The sequence below is a fragment of the Pleurodeles waltl genome, chromosome 8, assembly GCF_031143425.1.
Source record: "Pleurodeles waltl isolate 20211129_DDA chromosome 8, aPleWal1.hap1.20221129, whole genome shotgun sequence".
NCBI classification, from domain to species: domain Eukaryota; kingdom Metazoa; phylum Chordata; class Amphibia; order Caudata; family Salamandridae; genus Pleurodeles; species Pleurodeles waltl.
Window position 1 is genome coordinate 1,191,973,798 of NC_090447.1, and position 18,563 is coordinate 1,191,992,360.

At 41.6% G+C, this 18,563-nt stretch overlaps 1 protein-coding gene across 3 annotated transcripts in view; it reads left to right on the top strand.

Moving 5' to 3' along the window:
• Positions 1–18,563, top strand: part of ATP7B (ATPase copper transporting beta) — a 515,812-nt gene that overhangs the window by 270,400 nt on the left and 226,849 nt on the right. For all 3 annotated transcript variants that reach the window (XM_069205459.1, XM_069205457.1, XM_069205458.1), the window contains one exon: positions 6,956–7,130. In XM_069205459.1, the coding sequence (XP_069061560.1) occupies positions 6,956–7,130 (175 nt within the window). The remainder of the gene's footprint in view (positions 1–6,955; positions 7,131–18,563) is intronic.

Consider the following 18,563-nt stretch of genomic DNA (forward strand, 5'->3'; position numbering starts at 1 on the left):
TCTCAGGGGTCAGTCTAAATATTAAAAGTAAAATGGCTACCTTCAAGGAGATGTATATATAGGCCCAGATTTATATGGTAATAAAGCCTGAGATTGTTCGATTATTGTACTGGCGGCCAGCAGTGGGGAAACATAGTTGTATTAGAAGTTTAATCATTTTTCCTTCTATTGTTTCGCATGGAGTAAGCTAACAACGGACCTTTTGGCAATATTGTGATGTAGTGCATATGTGATGTTTTATAATTGAAAACTCGATAAACAGATTTGATCCATAAAAGTAAAATGGCTTCTTTTTTTCTTACATGTTTTTTTTATGTGAATTTTTTTTATAATTGCACAAGAGGAGAATAGTGAAAAATGTATACATTTCACCACAACTAATTATACACATACCATAACTCGACTAAAAAACCAAAATCATACATACTGGTACAATTCATGCAGCACTCATTTTGTTTGTAACATTACCCCGAAACCAAGCTGCAAACAATGCCATTTATTGTGCAGTCCCAACCAGAAGAATAAGATAGAGAAAAATAACATTGTTGCAAGGGCACCAAAAAAACTGCTCTCGTGCAAGTTTACTGAATGATAAAGCCCGCTTGCCGAAGATCACAATAAGGTGACACCGCATAGTCATTGATCACAGCCAACCTAAACATAAAATTTCCCTCCCACAATTTGTTTAAAAAAAGGGAAAATACCAGAGCTAAAGGTAAATTGCAGGGCAGATGGCACATCTACATACTGCGTTGCTGAACCCCCGTCCCAGACATTGGCCCATACCCTCCTCCCCTTCAATCTCCCTTTCTTGCCCTTGTGGGAATATACCACCCTTTCTAAACTAAATAATGCCAATAATCTTGACAGCCACTGCTGCTGTGTGGGGGGGGGAGGGGTTTGTCCAGCCAGGCTGAGGCGAAACAGAGTCTCAGCGCTGCCATTGCTACAAAAAGTTGTAGGGGCCTGGGAACCACGTCACTATGAACTCCCAGAAGAACCAGTTGATACCCAAGGAAGCCTACAGGAACTTTGAGATCCCCTTAGTGAGTGACTGAAGATTTGGGCTGGTGAAAAACATATGAATTAAATCAGCCACTTTTGTCCGACAGCGGGGTCAGCAAGTACCTACATAATCTCCCTACTTAGCGATTTTGGTGGGGGTGTAAGAAAGATCGAAGATAGTTTTATAATGTTGGGCTTGTAGTCCAGACGAACATAAAACTGTGTGTGACAATTCCAGAGACTCGAGAAAAGATCAATCATTGGATCCCAGCCTTTCATTTTATTTCTCCTGCTGTTTCTCTAAATCATCCTTAGAGAGGGAGTTTAAGCCCTCCTAAATGTGGCTACTTGATCTCTTGCCTTCATGTTCTAATAAACCCAACAGTTTGATTTCAGAGAAGCCTCTAGGACCACCCCTTCCTTTATAAAAAGTCACGAATTTACAAGTATTTCAAGAATTTGCAGTGAGTCAGCTCGAACCTCATCCGAAGCACCTCAAAGGAAGCTATATTACCATTAAAGAAATAATCCCCCAGTCTTTTGACCCCTGCATTTTCCCAGCCCACCAACGTTAAACCAGACCCTGTAGTAACTTCAACTGCTTGCAGGATGTTCATTAAACTCACTGGGTTTAGCAGTAGATTTGGATGCAATAGCAATCGGCTCAGGGGTTGAATGGCATTATTGACGCGGGTGCCACTTGAGGGGTATCCACGTAAGAAGTGATTTTATGACTCAATGCCTTCCTGGGTGCACACTCTCATACTCTTTGTCAGTCAATATCCTCAAGATTAGCAAGAACCGCATATCAGCAGAGGCTGATTGTGACAGAAAGGTTGACGTTGGAGCTGATATGCATTTGACGGGGGTGGTTAAGCAAGGCCAGGTGTCGATAAAAGAAGCCCAGAGGAAGAGCATTTATTGCCCCAGAATTATGTGCACCTATCCTGGCCTGAAACAAAATTTCTCCCACAATTGAAAGCTCTCTGGAAGTTTACAATGATACAGTCACCCTTGTGCACACTGAGAAACGGCCTGATCCCCCCACCCTAGGCACAAACAGAATTTCATCATGAAGGGTATGCGGTGAACCAGTTTTGTTGTGGATCCAGTGTGCAACCTTGCTTTTCAAATCAGAGGAGGTCTCCCTAGCCCCAGGGAACATTCGCTAACACCACCACAAATGGGCAAGAGGCAGGGGGCAAGTTTATTACCGGAAGAGGGTTTAGGCTACGTTGTGCTCTGTCTGCAGCCAGTCAGCTGCCATCCTTTCTTGGGGGCCTTGCGATCCCTGGCTCCTGCCTAGCTGTCCAGCCCAGAGCAATAGCCCCTTGATGGGAATTTTCATGGCACCTTTTTTGGGCCCCCCATCGTCGAGGCCAGCAATGGCTCCTGTTAAGGTTGAGGACTGTGATACTCTCCTCTGGTCACAGAGCTGGTCCTTAGGGAGAACCAGTGGCCATCCCTTAGATTTTTTGTGAGAATATTCAAGTGTTCCTCAATGGCCGAGAGGCGCTCATGCAGGGGGTGAAGTTTCTGGTCTGAGAAATCACTTATCCTCCCATAAATGCTTTCCCAAGAGTTCCCTGGAGCTGAACGGACTTCGATGGGCTATAAGTTGAGGGTGGCTGTCGTTTGCTAGAATTTATAGTTTTGCCCTGGGTACCCTTGGATTTGTATGAAACTTGCCTCCATTTAGTTGCAGGGCCATGGTTTGGGGAATGAGCGGTCCTGATAGCCCCATTGATGTCCTCCTTCTCATGAGACCCCCCGTAGGATTGTTGTCTGAAGCATGCACCACACCAGAGTAGTCAACTAGCAAAAAAGCTGTTATTACCACCAGTTCAAGCATCACCGCAAGACTCAGCCAGCAGAGGGGCATAAGTGTAGAAAAATCATAAGGCTCCTCAGTTGTAAGAGAGAGCCTACGTTCTGCTATCTGAATCTCTTTTGAGATGGCATTCACAGTGTGAACCAAGAAGCTGTCAATGGCGGTAGGAGAGTGCTTCTGGGCTGGCATAGTGACCCCAGCAGTGGCTTTCCATTTGCCCATTTGTGATCAAAAGAGTTGTTAGAAACAGTGCAGACAGAAAGTAAAATGGCACTATACCCTGGATATGTGGATACCATACACATAGGCTCTCCGATGGACTGCGGTATACTCGGTGACAGCAAAATCAAAAGGGGTGGCCCAGCCTCTTCTGGGTGATGACGGATGAAGACAGGCCCTAGTCTTGGCCAGGGTGCATACCGCGAACATCCAGTGATGCAGTAGGCCGGTATGCACTTTAAGCTCATTGATATAAGTGGCTCCACTCCCTCCTTACTCATGTTGGCGCCGACGAGAGCAGGAAATTCTGGTAGCAGTAGTCTTAGTCTTCCACCTACCTTTTTTGGGGAAGATATTCTTCACACTTGCCATGAGACATAGAAGACTGCATCACTTTAATGGCTCCTTATTGAATTTTACTCCACCTGCCTCTTTGTGGAAATAATCCTGTATTTGAATGAAATCCACTAATTTCTCCACTTCTTTGTGAATTACACTGGGATTTAAAGTAGAATTGGCCAGACAGCTATCCCCTTTTTCCAGTTCTTGCAAAAGATTCTCCTTACTGTGCTCTGAGCCTTATCCTGAGCAGTAAATGCATCACCAAAAAGCATACCCCTAGAATTCAGCACAATTATTTTTAACTCACTCTGGGCCTGATTTAGATCTTGAAATTATTACTGCCAATTTATACTGGTGGTGGACCGAGTACTCTGTCAAGTCAACGGTGTTCAGCCTGCTGTATTTAGATGTGCTGCGGCTGAGCCAAAGACCTCCACAACGGAGTGCTCTTCTGTTCTCAATGGGCCGTTAGTGGCTCTCTCTGCATACCTCATGTTTGCTTTCTCATGTACTACCTGAATCCACAATACGGCCAGGGCCAGATAATTGCCAGACTGCCTGGTGCCTCTGAAAGATATGCGGGGAAGTTGAAAGCTACTTTAAGCTCCTTAATTTTAATGTGTAATTCAATTTTATTCACATATTAGGTTTCTTGACAACACTGTGCGTGAGGGACCCTGACTAGAACGTCACCTCTGGTATGTTGTTAGACCTTTACATATGAGAGACCATGACAAAGAACACTCACATCTCACATCAGAGGTACCATTATTATCAGAAAGGACCCAATTGAAACCCGTTTTACTTTCAGGTATGAAATGCTATTCACTAACCTATAGGCAGAGGTCTACACCGCTGCCTCTTCTATTTTTTAACACACTAATGAATAAAGAGTGCTGACCAAAAGCGTCTCAAACATCTTTAGATGTATGGATTTTTCATTTATGAATCAAGTGGGGCTATGGCTTACCTGGTTTAGTTGTTCAGTTTGGTTTTTTTCAAAGAAAAATAATAACTTGTCTTCATCATTAATTTTTGTGTACATGGTACCTCCATGATTGTTGAAACAGTAAATGAAGTAATTATGTTCTCTTTTTTTTTTTTGTATATGTTTATTGAGTAGTACATTTCAATATACAAACTGTGTTAAATAGAGAAACAATACATCAAATTATGGCCATATATGAAAAATATTATGAAATATTAACTTCTCAGATTTCTAAACACAAAAAAAAAAAAAAACATTATACATATATCAATAAATGCAATATATGAGATTATTTATAAGGCATCCAACTGTGCATTAACTCGTAGAAGTAGACCTATAACAGAAAATCTGGAAAGAAAGAATTATGCAATATGTATTAAACCATATATTATAGGTTGTTAAAAGACAGTCGAGATAGTAATATCATACAAATCCACATATATAACATTTCAAATGGAGATATTCCTGCCAATTCAACAGTGTTGAATTGGTGAACAGTAAGTCCTACTTAAAATAACAGTGTTAATGGGTGAGATGTCAATTGTCTTAATAACAGCATGACTCAAAACAATAATAAAAATGTCTTAATAAAGATAGGAGACAAAGAAGGAGAAAACATTTAAGTGTGAATATTAATAGAATAAGTATTAGCTAGAAAGGGTTTCCAAATTTGGATGAAAATCCCAACATTGTCTTGCAATCTGTAAATCAGCTTTTCATATGATGCCATGTTATGCATTTCAATAAGCCATTCATCATGTGTAGGACGTTGTGGTGTTCTCCAATGTCGTAATATACACATTTTTGCTACAGTGAGTGCAATAGCAATCAATCGTCTTGTATGGTTTGTTAGATTTGGGAGATCAGTAACATCATGTAATATAACAAATTTTGCTGTTAAAGGAATGGGCACATGTATAGCTCTGTGTAGAGAGGAAGTTATAGAAGACCAGTATTCCGTCAAAACTGGACATCGAAATAAAATGTGTAGGATATCACAGTCCTCATGAGGACACCTCCAACAGGTAGAATGGTGTAGTAAACCTGCTGCCTTGAGTTTTTGTGGTGACCAGTACCAATTAGGAAGAATTTTGAAAATAGTAAATTTCATTGTTGCCTCTCTGATTCCTTTATCCATGTTCATAACAACATCCGTCCAGTCCTCATTGGAATACGCTACATTAAGTAATCCTTGCCATTTGACATGGAGTTGTGCTTGTAATGGTGATGAATGTAGTTTATGCACAATGAGATTTAAAAAATCCAGAGACCGGTCCTTTCAATTTCCCCTAAGTTTTTAAGTATTGTACGACAGGGGAATCCTCCGGTATCCACGGAAATGGTCCTAGTCTACTAAGTGGAGCTTGTTTCAATTGTAAGTATTTCCCCTTTTGAGAGCTAGGGAGTTGAAATGCTATCTGAAGCATCGTAAAGGTTTTAAGCTTGCCTTCTAAAGTGAATAAATGATCCAGCATTAGAATACCTGCTCTCTCCCATGTATCCCAGGAAATTGTCTGTTTCCCTATTCTAAAATCAGCGTTATGCCATATGGGAGCCTTATTATGTAGCCTCGGATTACTCTTAAAGAGTTTGTGGGAGTGTATCCAAATCTTAAGCATAGACTGAATAATAGGGTTAGAACTTTTTAAAGCAGGCGATTTATGAGTATAAAACATTTGCAAACCTGAAGATACCTGTAAAGATTGCTTTTCAATAAGAACCCATAGTGGGGGGTCATCCTGTATTGGCCAAAGATAAACCAATTGAGATAAATGGAGGGCTGTATAGTAATGTTCAATGCATGGTAAACTAAGGCCACCAGATCGCCTGTGAGCAATCAGTTTGGAGATTTTGATTCTAGGTCTCAGAGATTCCCAAATAAAGGTTTTAATACCTTTGTCAGTGTCTCGTAGTATTGATATTTTAACTGTCAAAGGTAACATACCTAAAACATATGTAAAACGAGGCATTATAATCATTTTCACTGCCTGGACTCTACCCCAAAAGGAAAGATTAAGATGGGACCATTTTTCATATTCTGACTTCGTTTTAGCAATGAGTGGATCTAAGTTATCTTGAATCATCCGTTCTAAACCAGTGTTGATATAAATACCTAGATACTTCGGGGGATCCGCTTTCCATTGAAAATTGTAGCCTAAGATAGCTGCTTTTGTTGTGCCCCGGGACAATGGGAGAGCTTCACTCTTATTCCAATTGACTTTGTATCCAGAAATGTTTGAGAAGTGAGAAATAGTAGACATGAGTGCCGAGAGTGAAGTAGGTAGATCTGTAAGTGTGAGTAATATGTCATCCGCGTATGGAAGTAGTATTGAGATGCCTGCTGGTGTAGGAATGCCTGCTATTTGTGAACACTGTCTTATTGCTGCAGCCAGTGGTTCAAGTGCAAGAAGAAATAAGAGGGGCGATAAAGGGCAACCCTGGCGGGTACCTCTTTGCACCAAAAAGGTTTTTGAAAGGAAACCCCCTATGTTCTCTTTTAAAGTCATATATAATACAACTTTATTCCGCTCATCTTTATACTACTTATATTTTCTCTCCTTGGTTTTCAGGTGGAGACGATCCTTCTTATGCAGCCTTCTGTTTGGTGTTCCTGTTATAGCATTTATGATTTACATGTTGTTTGAAACTGGTGATGATCACCAATCCATGGTTCTTGAGCAGAATATAATCCCTGGGTTATCCATCCTCAACTTTATCTATCTAATTCTCTGCTCCTTTGTCCAGGTGAGCTTTTAGTAAGCTTTTGTTTTTTCTCCATTTATTTCCTTAATGTTATCAGTTTGTTTACATATGTTAATTCCCCCTTCAACTTTCATTAAGGATAGGGTTTTTCACCCTAAAATTACCAGAAAATTAAAGAGCTGCAACATGGAGAGAGACATTGCACCTCTCTGTTTATACAAGTCAAACTCCAGAAATAAAGTTGCATTTTTCTTTCTGTGTTTACATTTACGTATACAACTAAAAAGGTGAATTATCTGAATTGATATCAAATGAAATGGGACACATAGGACACAGTTGACCTAAATAGTATTGAGGTTGCTATAGAACCCAAAAGATACTATTCAGAGAATTCTTAACTTTGAAATGTAGGTGTACTTCAAAACCTCAAAATACCATTATGATTTTATTGATCACTTTCCTGCATCAGTGATTACCTTCATTTTGCAGGCAGAGCACCACCTAGTGCATTTCTCTTTGCTCAACTTCAAGCTTGTTGCCTTGCCACTGTGGCTTCTCACCTCCACCTAGTTTGTGGAGAAAGATATCATCACACTGCAATTTGCTTGTCTTTAGAAGCCCAAGACCAGTTTTTTTTTTTAAAGCCAAGATATTTAGAAAGATGGCATCATAACGTGAAAATATGAGTATATAGACAAACTTTAACCATAAAGACATAAACCATAATTTCACTGTAACAAATCTAGAAACATTTTCTGTTTTCACCAAAGAATGGAAAGGAAATATCTGCTTCCTTTCTTCAGTTTCTGCACTGCAAGTAAGTTCAATTAAAGTATCTGACTGCAGTGTCAGAAGCTACATTAACAGCACCACATTGGTAGAATCCTGTGTACAGATGTTACTATTGAATGAACATCAACTGGCCATGTGTCATACCTGGCCATAAACAGACTACACATATAATCACAGTAAATATAAAATGTAATCAGTTTGAAATAGTGCTAAACCCCAGATGGTTCATCACATTCCATTCTAAGCTGTGTAAACTCCTCTTCCTGTAAAGGTGGTGGATGGAAGAGCATGCAACCTAAAGAGAATCTTAGTTTGTCATGTCAGTGTTGAGAATTTGAGATGTTGTAAGGACATTCATAGTGAGACTAATGTGTTTTTGAACTTGGTTGAGCACAACAAAGGCTATTCTGTGATGGAAAAAGAGGTAGTGTTGTTGGAGATAGGGGATTGGGCAATGGAGCTGTTAGTGACATTGGAATGTCTGGTGAAAGAAGAGACTACTGGTGAGTCAGGTGTGGTGCTAGGGATAAAGGAAACTTGTGAAGCACAGTAGCAGGCAATGGGGTTTGAGTAGAAACCTACTCTTGAGTAGAAGATTTAGGTTCTGCATTATCTTGTACAGCCTCAATGTTTCTATATGTTTGGACAGACATTCTCTTCCCAATCTGCCCCAAATGCTGTTGTCACTATCAGGGTCATTGGTCCTTACAAATACATACCACCATTTTAAACCTGGATGATTACCACTTTTGCAACGCCAGTAGGTTTGTTTGGCTATAGTAGGATACCATTAACTTTAGTTTTTCAATGCATTATGAGTAACATTTGAAAGGCTTATTTGGGGCAATTGCAATCCAGTATAATATTTTAGTGATGGGGGAGGATCAAGCTGAATTTGACAGAATATGAAGACTATGTTACAAGTTGTAGCAAAGAGAGGGTTAACTCAGAAGCTTAACATTGTACATTTGGGTAAATGAGCTGGATTGTCTGGTCCTTTGTACTTTTAAAAAATGCATCAGGCTGAAGGGCCCAGTTTCCAAAATATGAAACTTCAGTAGGCATTCATCTCTTATTTTTGCTGGTGGTTAGTTCAAGGTCTAATGCTCCCGGTCTTTCCTTATTGTAGCATAGCTGAATAAATTTGCTGACCAGAACTGTTTATAAGCCTTTGCTTAATATGCTGTCTCTAGGACAAGAGAAATTGATCTCTGCTATCGTAGCATATTTAGTAGAAACCTTGCTTGCCTTTCAGTACAACATACAGCATGTGTCAGGGGAAAACAAGGATTGACATAAGCAGTTGGTGTCATGGATGGACTAGAAGTCAATAACAAATGTAAGGTAGCGCACACTGGTCAAGATATAGTTAATTGTATAGGTAAGTAGGAAGAATTATATTTGACAGAAAAGAAGAGGCATCAGCAAATGGAAAGCATGTTTCAAGCATATTTGGGAATGTTTTGAGGAAGGACTGATGACCAAGTATGAAAGGTTTTAAGAGTAAGGCTGAGTTGGTGGTTGAAGATAGTACTTTATTAAGCAGCAACATCATTCCTCAATTTAGTATAAGGGAAATAAATGTATTTTTGTGTGATTACAGTTCATTCTATGTCTACCACTAAATAGAGGTTACAGATTTTTATTTGTTGCGTGGGATCGATGCCATGTTTGATATGTGTGTCAGTGATTGTGTGTTACGTAGTAAAAGTGAGAAGTCAGCTAAGGCATGTGTGGTTCCTTCACATGTTATGGAATTTCATTTTTTTAAACCATCTTTATTGAGATTTAAAGTTGTACGGTACAATGGGTATGGCATTCTATGCAGATGTTTTAACAATATCATTACCCATCTGGTACAATATATTCTCTCAGTTAAAGATGTACATTCATAATGGCTTGGCAGTACTGTCTCAAATACCATAATAACTTATCAAACTATGAGCCTGATAAGAGAAACAAAAAAGTTCTCTAAATGTCTTGTAGCGGGTGATAAGAACCCATAGTCTGCCCCCAGATCACTTCAAGATGTAGGAGATTGTGTATCTGCTCCAGTACATAGTGCATAATGTTTCCCTGGGTCTCAGCCATATAGTAGGGGGCTGGTGAAGGGGGAGGAGAGGAAGTGGGACCTGTAGTGGAGAATAGCACCCAATGGGTTAACATACAGTTTGAATGGTCAGTCTGAGGCAGTGGCACTGGTGTTCCCTGGAGGTCTGAGAGCAGGGCTTCCCACGCACGTGTTATGGGGCGTTTCCGCAATCTGCATTGCTTTTTTGTATTGGAGCGTGCTTTAGCTCTACTCCACTTAGTCATTGCTGCCTGCCAGATTGTCTTGCCCGGGAGTGTATTTTCCTTCCAGTGCATCTCAATCTGCTTCCGCGTCAGCAATAGTGCTAGGCTATGAAGCGAGTTGTGGCCCCTTCGGACCTGCAGCATTTGTAAAGGCCCAGCAAGCTGTCAACCACACTGTTAAGGTCTATGCATCCCGTGATTCTAGTGAGGGTGTCTGTGATCTCTGTCCAAAATGTGTGGGCTACCAGGAAGTCCCAGAAAATGTGCATAATGTCCGCTTCAATAGTGTGACAGTGGGGGCATTCAGAAGATGCTTTAGGGTAGATCCTATGAAGTCTAGCAGGGATGAGGTATGCCCTATGTAAGATGTTATGTTGTGTGTATTGGAAGTGGGCATTGCGGGATACCTTCCGAGGGTATAACACTGTTCTGTCCCATTCCTTTGGTACCAATCATTTACCTATATCATCCGAATCACATTTCATAAATGAGAAACTGGTCATATATAGTGTAGAGGCATTATGGGGGTCATTCTGACCCCGTCGGTCGGCGATTGCCGCCCGCCAGGCGGGAACCGCCATTTGGCCGCACCGCAGTCAAAAGACCGCTGGTGCCATTCCGACCTTCCCGCTGGGCCGGTGGGCGCTAACAATGTTAGCGCCCGCCGGCCCAGCAGGAAGGGGGCCTGCAACACTGAAGCCGGCTCCGAATGGAGCCGGCGGTGTTGCAGGTGTGCGACGGGTGCAGTTGCACCCGTCGCGCTTTTCACTGTCTGCTAGGCAGACAGTGAAAAGCAGGCTGGGGCCCTGTTAGGGGGCCCCTGCACTGCCTATGCCAGTGGCATGGGCAGTGCAGGGGCCCCCAGGGGCCCCTAGACACCCATTACCGCCAGCCTCTTCCTGGTGGTGTAAACAGGAGGTCAGAATCCCCATGGCGGCGCTGCTTGCAGCGCCGCCATGGTGGATTCGCCCACTCGGGGGAAATCCGGCGGGAAACCGCCGGACCCGGTTTTCTGACCGCGGCTTTACCGCCGCGGTCAGAATGGGCAGGGAAGCACCGCCAGCCTGTTGGCGGTGCTTCCGTTATCCGCGGCCCTGGCCACCGCCAGGGTCGGAATGACCCCCTATATCATGTACCTCAAAGAGAGTCCTATGCCATTGTATTGAAGTATCACTGCATTGTAGTCATCACAATTTAGGAGAACATTTTCTGTAGGGTGGAACTTCCGAATAATAGCATCTGATAAGACAGGAAAGAACAAAATGGTGGTACTATATCATCCAACGAAATGGTCAAGGGAAGACATTGAACAGGGTACTAAAGGAATCCATTTATTTGGCCATCAAAAATAATGTGAGTTGAAATAAAGGGTGCAATCCAATTTGGAACTATACAGGATGACTCTATGTGGTGGTGCAGGTATTTCAAATTTTGAATTTTTGAGAAGATGTTAGCCAGCTAACAGGCTTGCACCATCATATTTATCTGTGGGGTTAATACAATTACAATGTGTTTCCAAGCATGAGATTGCAAGTAGGATAGTGACAAGCCAGGATAAGATGAAAAGGTATGTGGACTGCTGGAGAGGAGCTGCCATTTTGGGGAAAGATTATTATAATCAATGAATGCCTTTGCATTTAAAAGCCCATTGATGCTAGTAAACATTAATCAAAGTTGTCTGTTCCCATCAGGGTTGAGTAATTGTTTTCTAGTGCTGTAAAGGTGGTGGATAGAAGAATATGCAACTTAAATAGAATATCAGTTTGTCATAGTAGTGTGGAGAATTTAAGAATTTTTAAGGACATTCACTATGAAAGTAATGTATTTTTGAATTTGGGTGAATAGAAGGAGGGCTATTCAGTGGTGATAGTAGAGGTAGTGTTGTTGATGATAGAGAATTGGGTGATGGAGCTAGCTATTAGTGACATTGGAATGTCTGGCAAGGAGTGGAGACTACTGGTAAGTCAGGTGTGGTTATAAGGATAAAGGAAACTTGTGAGGCCGGGTAGAAGCAAATTGTGTTTGATCAGGTTTAGGGATTTTGTTGTTGAACATTAGGGCTAGGATTGTTGTCCAGTTAATTTTAAAATTTCCAGCAGAACTTTAGAATCAGGATTTTGTCACATTTGTCACTGACTGTTAGTGCAACTGCGTACGTGTGAGTAGCTAGATTGTGTTTATTTGTGTGCAGATGTTTGCACCCAGGAACTGTGGGCCAGATGTACCAAAGGATTTTACCCATTCTGTGTCTATGGGAAAAAGCTTTTGTACATATGGCCCTTGGTGCTTTCATCTGAGAGGGAGAAGAGTCACTATAGATTGCTTGATATTTTTTTACATTTATTGTAGCAAATAAAGATGTTTATTGCTTGTACCCTGTGGAAGAGCCACCATTTGTCACCCCCACAAGAACCTAGCAGGAATTGTGCAACAGACAACAAAGTGATAGAAGAAATTCTTGAATTAATCCCAGCTTTTGTGAATCACTTGGGGCCACATTCCAGTCAATCATGTTTCTCCCACTATGCTACTTCAGACATAAATTAGCTATATGCAAATTAGTTATGATCCTGTTCCATTAGGAACAGTCCAATCCTAACTGCCAGTTCAGGGCCCCCCCTCAAACGGAATCACAGTGGGATATTTTAGACCTTCTAAAACATATTCCTGCACAGCTTTATGTACTTTTATGTTTAGTGAACAAAATATGTATTTTAATATTTGTCGCTGTAAATGTGTTTAAACTGTGCATCTTAGGTGAATTCGTTATGGAGAATATTCTTGTCTTTTCTCTTGCAATGGCGTATATCTAAGCTATAAAAAGAATTGAAACGTGATTGGATCACTTCGATGGCTTATAGGCCTTTTTTGTTGGAGTGAACAAAAAAGAACATCCCCCTTTGTTTAGCCAGATTAAGAATGGAAATCATGGCCTCCAATTGTTAGTATTGCACAACATACAGTGTCTTGCATGAATTCGAACAGAACCTTTCTGACTGCCAACGGACTCCGTATCAGTGTGACGTGTGTGACATAATTGCTAGAATAGAATGTAATGCAAGTTTGGTTTAGAATGTGGGAGTTCACAGGTTCAAATAGAGGAATAAAGATGTGTGATTTACAGCTTTGTGTGTGGCATAGTCATTGGTGGGTACTCAGGCTGGGGAAGACTCTACAACTGACGACGTGATAGGGCATAAGTAGCCTGAAGAAAAAAGTGCTCTCCTGGAGAGTTTGCCGTAGTCCAAGCAAACTGCTTGTTTGTGCCACGTATGCCTCCATTGAAGTTCTGAGTTCACGGTTGGAGTATGTGGAGTTAAAGCTCAACTCCTGCCAGTGTGCAGCATGTGAATTGAAAGAAAGCTTCACTAAAAAATTTAAGCATCATTGGTAAAGAAGCTACGACCAAGATCATCCAAAAAAAGTACTGCGCTGCCACGCAAAACAAATGTAAACATTATATGGAGCATTAAAGGTAAAGGCGGATACACCCAGATTTACAAAGTGCATTTAAAGGCAATCACAACTTATACGTTTGTGAATAAAATGCTGGCTGACAGAAAAAATAAAGAGGAAGCATACTGTTATTAAACTTACCAGTCTGGATAAGTGGAGTGTTACGACTTCAGCACCGGGAGGGGAGACCAAAGAAGAAGCACTGGGTTGTCCTTACTGAGCTGTCCAATACCTGAACTGGCACATCTCCAAAGCTGCCCGTGGTGGCTCAGAACAACTTCAGAGGCCTCCACAAGTGAGGCTCTAATGGAGACCAAGAAGAAGGTCAAAACTTTTAAAACTGTCCTGGATGACCCGGAGGCTGAACCATCATCAGGTCTCAGTGATGATGCAGATTCCCAGGGACAGCCGACAGCATCTGATAGAGCTCCACCTTCAATGTCAGCCACTCCCATGAGCATTTACAATGCTGCCGCTTTCTGAGACCATCACCAGCTTTCGATACCACCGAAAAGCAAAATATTGGTGATAGATGGACTGCCTGGATAGAGATATTTGAAGATTTAACTGATGCATTTGAAGAGACTGATAACAGAAAGATGATCAAATATCTCAAAAATCTTGCTGGTGATGGTATTAAAGAAATTATAAAGAAAATGCTGAGAACTGACAAAGATGTTATATACCATCAGATTAAAACTACATTGAATCTCATCTTCAGTCTAGTACCAAACGTTTATTATGGACGATATGTTTTCAGTCAAGAACGTCAAAGAGTTGGTGAAGCAATCAATGAATTTGTGGAAATTCTTGACACCATCACACACACTGTAAGCTCAATAAATTTAACAATGAAGAAGCCATGCAGCTTAGAGTTATCAATAGATGCTTGTCCGATTCATTCAGGCGACTAATACTCTTTGGGCATCATTACGACCCTGGCGGTCTTGAGGCCGCCATAGTCACAGTGGCAAATGTGTCTGTCCGGCAGCCACATTACGACCGTGGCTGACGCCTCAAGGTCGGACCGCTAGCACCCCCAGATCAAGATTTTTCAATGGGCTGCCCTGGGGATTATGAGTCCCTTCTCTGACGATTACATGGCGTTAAACCCACCATGTAAAGACTGGTGGAGACGGGGTGCAGGGGCCCCCCTGTTCAGCCCAGCCGCGGTTTTCACTGTCTGCTTTGCAGACAGTGAAAATCGCAACTGTTGCTGGTGCACCCTACGCACGACAGCATTGCGGGCGGCACAATTATGAGCCAGCGTCAATGTTGTAGGCCGTTTCCCACTGGGCTAGCTGGTGGAAACTCTGTTTCCACCTGATGACCCAGTGGGAAACTCTTAATGGGGCCCGCGGGAAGGGGACCTCACTGGCGGTAACCTGACCGTGGGAGTTTGGCAGACAGCCTTTTCAGTCCGTCACACCCATAGTGACCCCTCAAGTCTGGAGCAAGTGTTGATGGCTACCAGAGCTGAGGAACGTACTGAGAAACAAGCTGCTGACATGGAGGCCGGAGGTGCTCAGAGAGAGCCAGCCATGTGTGTGTAAAGTAATTTGAAACAAAATACTGAAGGACACAAAGTGAAGTCTACACGTAAAGGGAAGTTCAAATGTAGATTTTCATTACCGCTTGGAGGAAAGTGTCCTGCCATTAGACAGATATGCAAAGGTTGTAGGAAAGAGAACCCTTTTGTGATGATGTGTAAAGAGAAGGAAAAAGTAACGGCATCATGGCGCAAAGATAAATAGCCGCCAGAGCATTCCTGAAGCATTGTTTGACGCAGACCCACAAGGCCAAGCGGTGACATAAATTGAGGGAAATAGATACTAGACAAAGTCAATTGTCAATTTCCATCTAAATCATCATCAAACAGTTCTTCCGCCTCATTATTAAGTGAAAGTGAAGAAAGTGATTGTGCCATGTTGATGTTTACCTCAGAAACACGTACACATGTCAGACTGGTCGCATGTGAAGAAAAATGTCAGTCAAAGAAAAGTTGACATGCCAAAACAACAAAATCATACAGTGTCCAAAGATTACATTGAATTTAAATGGATGTTCAGTACCTTTCATTATTGAACGACGGTGCAGGTACCTGTTTGCGCAGTTTCAACATGGGTGCTGACATTGGGAATAATTTTTGTGAATTATACCATGAATGCTCATCATGAAATAGTCAAATTGCTTTTAATTTACAAGAAGATTTACTTGAATCATTTCTTAACCATGATATTATCAAGCACTCCACTGGTCCAACACTATGACTTTCTCCCATAGTGGTAGTGCCCAAAAAGGACAGTGAAGGAGCTGTGCGCGTATGCGTTGACATGCATCGGCCAAACAAAGCAACGCAATTGAAGGTCATTTCTCAACTTGATTTAAATAAAGATTATCATCAGTTGAAAATTAAAGAAAGCTGCAGGTACATCATAACCTTTTCTACACATGTTGGTTTGTTTAGATATAAAAGACTTTGGGCCTGATCTAGAGTTTGGCGGAAGTGTTACTCAGTCACAAAAAGAGCACTATAGAGCTCTCACACAAGTATGTCAGTTACTCAGTGATGCAGGTTTGACTTTGAATGCAGGTGAGTTCAACAGGACAAAATTGAAGTTTTTTAGCCATATCTTTCTGATGTGGGTATGACTCCTGATCCTGCAAAAGTACAAGCCTTGTCAAATGCTGACCCCCCACAAGATGTTTCAGTGGTACGTTCTTTTCTTGGCATGGCCAGTTACTTTTGCAGCTACATACAAGACTTTGCCACTGTTAGTGCTCCATTACAACAGTGGACAAAGGAAAATGTTTCTTCTCAGTGGTCTCAAGAATGTGAGAAAAGTTTAAAGAGAAACAAACATGCCATTGGAAAGGCTATGGAAATGACGTACTTTCACCCATAACTTCATACAGAGCTTGTGGTCGACACTGGCCCAGTCAGGTTAGGCGCAATCCTTGCACAGCACAGTGGATGCCCAAATGAATGATGGCATATTGTTGAAGTTTGTCTCAAACAGAACGTGCTTACTCACAGCCTGCAAAAGAACGTTTGGCTGTGGTATGGGCTTGTGAACATTTCCATGTGTTCCTGTATGGAAAGCCGTTTGCACTGGTGACTGATCATCAAGCTTTGCTGATTATCTTTGGCAATCCAAAAGCCAAGAAGCTTCCTCACATCGAGCGATGGGGACAAAGATTGCAAGAGTACAATTATACAATTATGCATTGTCCTAGAAAGGCTACTTTTCAAGAGTCCCATATAAGGTCACAGTACTCCATCAAAGATGGCTTAGGCTGACATTCATTTCATTGTCAAGTCAATTACACCAGCTGCTGTATCATTATCCCAAATTGTGACTGCCAGAAGCCATGATAGTGACCTGCTGAAGACATATTTACACATCAGTCGTTGTAAAAAAAACATTCGACCTCACAATAATGATGGTGAATATCCAAAATGCTAAAATGTCAAAGATGAATTGTCCATAACTCAGGAAGGAATTATTTTGTGAGGGTTGAGGATCCTGATTCCAGAGGGTCTGCGACAAAAAGTGATTGAAGTGGCTCATGAAGGACATTGTGGTATTGTTACCACAAAGAGAACTCTCTGAGACTGAGTTTGGTTTCCATACTCAAAGGAAAGAGTTGAAAAGGAACTCAAGGCCTGTCACATATGCAATTGCCTGTCAACCAATGTTACTAAACATACTCTAAGATGTCAGAACTCCCCAAACTTGCCTGGGAGAAAATAGCCATTGATTTATTTGGTCTACTTGATAATGGACATCATTTAATGATGATTGAACGATGAATACTCGTGTTTTCTTTAGTTGAAGATCTCTCATCAGTGACTAACAAGTGAGTAATCGAAAAACTTGACGGCATCTATGCAACATGGTGCTTACTAGACATGGTAAAGTCTGACAATGGTCCACCCTTCAAAGGTAAAGAATTTCAAGAATTTCTGGAACATCTGAAGCATCAAAAGATCACACCTTTATGGCCACAGGCCAATGGACTTGTCAAATGCTTTATGAGTACACTAAAGAAATCAGTGCAGTGTACAACTCCTGAGAAGCTCAATTTGAAAACAGTATTGAATTCTACTCTACAAGCTTAGCGTTCAACACTCCACTCACCACAGGTAAAAGTCCTGCAACTTTGATGTTTAGGAGAGCAATGCCAACCAAGTTACCTCAATGGACTACCAAGAGAGACAATAGTGAAAACATGATTCATTCAAGGGACTTGGTTAACAAGCAGAAGATGAAAGTTGATGCAGACAAGAGGCAACATGCAAATTACTTCTCGTTTACAAAGAAAAGGAGATTTGGTGATCATTAGACGGACAGAAGAATCTGATGCTCTTTATGATGCTGACCCTTTCCCAGTGGTGTCTACCAAGGGACACATGGGGACTGCCCAGCACCCTGGGAAGACTATTACCAGAGATGACTCTTCTCACTTTAGGCCTGTGCTTAATCGGTCCTCAACTCGAAATGGTGAAAGAAAGACAGATTCTGAAGATCCCTGACACTGATGACGACAGTTTACAGCTTCCAGCAGCCAGATCGGGTTGGATGATCAAAGCGCAATGAAGACTGATTGAAGAGATATAGTAGTATATGTATATTATGTATATGTGTGTGTATGTGTGTTACATGTATATGTGTGTGTGGGGGCATGTATAGCTCACGCTGTGAGGACCAGTTTGATCCTCATAGCATGGATAAACACTGTCAGTTCCAGACAAACACTCTCTTTGTGAGGACCTGCGCGTTAGGAGGACCGGTTTCCATAGTGTGTTTAGGTAGTTTTGAGTGAGTGTATAAAAAGGTAAAAGTGCAGATATATTTCCCTTGGTCTGCTTTATGACCTTTACAACATAGCTGTTACCACGCATTGACATTACAACACGAGTTCCATTAC